Source organism: Colletotrichum truncatum (assembly GCF_014235925.2).
Source record: "Colletotrichum truncatum strain CMES1059 chromosome Unknown Contig_0009, whole genome shotgun sequence".
In the NCBI taxonomy this organism is placed as follows: Eukaryota; Fungi; Ascomycota; class Sordariomycetes; order Glomerellales; family Glomerellaceae; genus Colletotrichum; species Colletotrichum truncatum.
Window position 1 is genome coordinate 1,831,806 of NW_027222406.1, and position 3,990 is coordinate 1,835,795.

Genomic DNA, 3,990 nt, shown 5'->3' on the forward strand with positions numbered 1-3,990 from the left:
GCAACGGATGACGACCTTTTCTGTATGGAGAGGTGTTTTGACACAAATTCTTTTTGTTTTTTTTTTTAACCGCATTTACAGCAAGACTAGATCTGTTTTGCACGGCGTTTTAGCATTGGAAGGTGCATTGGCATGGGAGTGGGATTCATGACATATATGATACTATTTATTGTCCTTTGGGCTGTACATATCTTTTATACTGAAGCCAACCCGACGAACGGGGCTTCGTACATGTTCTTTCGCTTCATTTTTCTTTCTATCGTTTTGGAGTCCAGAGGCACTGGACGGAGCACGAATACCCCTGGAATAGCGTGTTTGAAGGCTTGTATGGTTGTTGAGCGAACACATAGCATTAGGGAGCCTGATCAACTGCATTCCTGCGAGATATCGCAGACCTCCAATAATTCTTTCTCATGACCTTTTTGTGATGTGGCGGCCTATGTGTGTGTATAGGAAAGGGCTAGTTGCTTTCAAGTGTGCCGTGATGCAGGCAACAGTCACGCCATCATCGTAGTTCTGAACAGGCACCGTCCCAAATGCTCTTATGACAGCCCATCAGTTTTCACCGCATATCATTGGTGCAATATGAGCCATATTGGCTTGGTGCAGATTTGAATACTGAGGTAAGCCTGATACGCCAACAGAAAACATGTCGTGTAAGTGGGAGGACAGAGTGGCGATGGCACCGCAACGTGGTCAATTTGAGGGCACAACTAAGACGGCGACTTTTGCACGCTCTCGAAAATGGGATACATTTACTACCTAGTATTCAACTACGAAAACATTTTCATTCACCCAAAAATCTCGGCTTCCCACTGCGCCCTTCCCCCCAAAAACAGGTCAAAGTGAGTTTCGCTTGACGCACCAACACTTTGCGACTCTTTGGCAACCACGGTGAAAGTAGTGGAGCATCTCCGCTAGTGGTGGCCCAAAATATAAGGCATTACCACCTGAGCATCAGCACCGACCAGCACCACAGCGCACACACACACACCAGCAGTAGCAACAGCACTCCACTTGGTTCTGTCCCAACTGCTGATAGCCCAGTCCAGCCAGCAAGCACCGTTCGCCGCCTCGTCTCTTGGGAGCAAAAGTCCGAACAACGACACCTCCCCGGCCTCAACCTCCCTAATCGCTCCACCACATCTACAAACCACCTTCACAAACCTCGATCTCGTGTCGTCAAGATGTGGATTATTGATTGGTGTACGTATTCATCAATGCCTGTCATTTTCTTCTTCTTCTAGTCCAGTAGCAGCTGTGCGATGTCGCCGCCTCTGCCACCGCCGCTTCTGGGCCAAGCAATCATCCCTGGTTGAATGGCAATGAACTGACTTGTGCTCTCATCATAGTCTACAACGTCCTCTCGAGCCTTGGCCTGCTCAACAAGCACGCCAAGCTCCTCTTCCTCGGTCTGGATAATGCCGGAAAGACGACGCTTCTTCACATGTTGAAGGTACGATACTCTCCGGAAACCCTACTTGGGCCGCATCTCTGGCACACTCTCCTGCTCACCGGACGCCGGATGCGCCCGATATGGATTACCAAAGGGATGCGATGCCAATGGAAAGACCCCTAGCTAACGTGTATATCAGAACGACCGTGTCGCTATCCTGCAGCCAACTCTTCACCCCAGTGAGTACCTCCCTGTCCCCAACAACAACACGATAACACCAAGAAGCCGTGCGCACGTGTCCTCGAGCCTGGAAGAAATAGACTGACCACTCCCGTGTCTTAAGCCTCCGAGGAGCTTGCCATCGGCAATGTGCGCTTCACCACCTTCGATCTCGGCGGTCACCAGCAGGCCCGCCGCCTCTGGAAGGATTACTTCCCCGAAGTCAACGGCATTGTCTTCCTTGTCGATGCCAAGGACCATGAGCGGTTCCCCGAGGCCAAGGCCGAGCTCGACGCCCTTCTGTCCATGGAGGAGCTGGCCAAGGTTCCCTTTGTGATCCTCGGCAACAAGATTGACCACCCTGACGCCATTTCCGAGGACGAGCTCCGTCACCAGCTCGGCATGTACCAGACGACCGGTAAGGGCAAGGTGCCCCTGGAGGGAATCCGGCCGATCGAGGTCTTCATGTGCTCGGTTGTCCTCAGACAAGGTAAGTTGGAACATTATTTCTTGGGGTTTGTCGTCTACGAGTTGAACACAGGACTGATCTGGGACTAGGTTACGGTGATGGTATCCGGTGGCTGTCCCAATACGTCTAAACATGGGACCGACTGCTCTGGGAGGAGCTGGTCTGGCGGTGTTTATGGCGGAAATGGAGTACACGGGCGGTTGACAAGAGCAGCAAACACCCAAGGGAAACGTCCGTACGGGAACGAATTCATGGTGCCACGTCTATGATACTCCGGTTCAAAGTGCTCGAAGGGGCCGAGTCCTCGCTCAGCTCGTTTCGAACTTGATATTCTTGGGGAAGTGGAAGTGCATAATGGGACTGATTTACTGCTTTAGGAGGAGCTCGGCAGGTTGGGTTTACGACGAAGAAGTCCACGACCTGATGCACGAGTTCGCTGCTCAGTCAGCCCGGCAGTCAGCCCAGTCGAGTCAAACATGAGGCAGTGTGTACGGTTGTTAGGCTAGAATACTCGTTCAAGCCCGGTGACTTGGAATCTGGTTATTGTGTGTTTCAATCGTTAGCCTGCTATGCTAGTTCTTGCTACATCATCAACAAACATCAAATCTTCAATCCAAGTCCCAAAAACCAACAACTGTGTATGTCACTGTGTAATGCATTTTCTGGGACCGCGACGTAATGCCCAGGACAACTGTCCCGCAGGACGCCGTGTCGCCGTACCCATGGTGATCCCGGCGGAGACTGTGATGCAACCGAGGCCACCGTGTCAGCAGCAGCCCGCGTAGGTTTGAGGTGGGAGGTCTATGGATACGTAAGTGTGTGGCAGTTAGCATTTGCAAGCCACAGCCAAGATGGCTAGTATTAACTGTACACGTCTGAATGAGTTCAACTTGCCAAGTTTATTACCAGAGACGGAAAACAGGACGGCCCCCGCCATGCCCACTCAGCCTCCGTGATCATCGCGTCCCGCCCCCCGACCACTTTGTCGTCGATCTGAGCTCATACATTCCGCACCCCAGCAGGGCTAGACTTCATCGGTGCGGTTATGTAACATTTGCAGAGGATTCCGAAGAGGCGGGAAGGGGTCCATTGTCAAGCGAGGCGAGGGTCCAGCGCTGCTGACCAGTCGCCAACTGTTTTATCTCAGCGTCTACTCATTTAGTATACGGTTCAATGTCTATAGATGTACCCTGCAGTAATCAATACTTTCTATTCCCAGCATCGCCGCCGCCCGATGACCCGAGGCACTCTCAAAAATCCTTATCTTATCTTACGTAAGAATTGGACCCGAAGCACATGCGTTCTGCTGTTCGTTTGGCTAGTGGCACAACGACTGCCCGGGAAAGGTGCAGATGAGCACCTACTAGCCCTCTTCGTACCGCCCAAAATGCTTTTTTCTTCAGGCGCATCATCCACTGAAGAACGCCGCTGTACAGTTCATTAGCGGACGACAGGCCATCGGCTCCAGTCCCGGCTATGTGAAAGAACTGGGGACCTCTCACTCTTCCCTCCACTTGCCCCAACGAAATCCAATTCGAGCTACTGCCGACGTCATCCGACCCGTGGCATCACGGGCGCATTCCCTAGGGAGGAGGCGCGCATCTTCAGAAAAGGCTCCGGCCGCCGAACAAACCCCCAAAGCCTTCAAGTGTCCCCCAACAAATGTCCAGAAATCACCCGTTCGTAATCGGCAAACATACAAATTATTACCGCTTACATCCAACTAGTCTCACACACATACCACTTTGTTGTTCCTCCCGATCCTCCTTTTGCTAGGAATTTCCTTTTCCCCCTGTCGTATTCTTCATCTCATTGTCTCTTTTCTTCTTCCAAGATTCATCCTGTTTTAGACTTTCCTGCTGCAATATCATGTGCCTAGACCTCCTAAACTACGAAGCCCGCAGAC

General features: G+C 51.7%; 1 protein-coding gene across 1 annotated transcript; it reads left to right on the forward strand.

The window, feature by feature from the left end:
- Positions 1–1,187: 1,187 nt before the first annotated feature.
- CTRU02_213015 (small monomeric gtpase) lies at positions 1,188–2,214 on the forward strand (the record flags this gene model as incomplete). Its single annotated transcript, XM_070205959.1, has 5 exons — positions 1,188–1,206; positions 1,353–1,456; positions 1,596–1,635; positions 1,740–2,105; positions 2,174–2,214. 5 exons carry the CDS (start codon positions 1,188–1,190, stop codon positions 2,212–2,214), a joined length of 570 nt encoding a protein of 189 aa, XP_070060352.1.
- Positions 2,215–3,990: the final 1,776 nt, after the last annotated feature.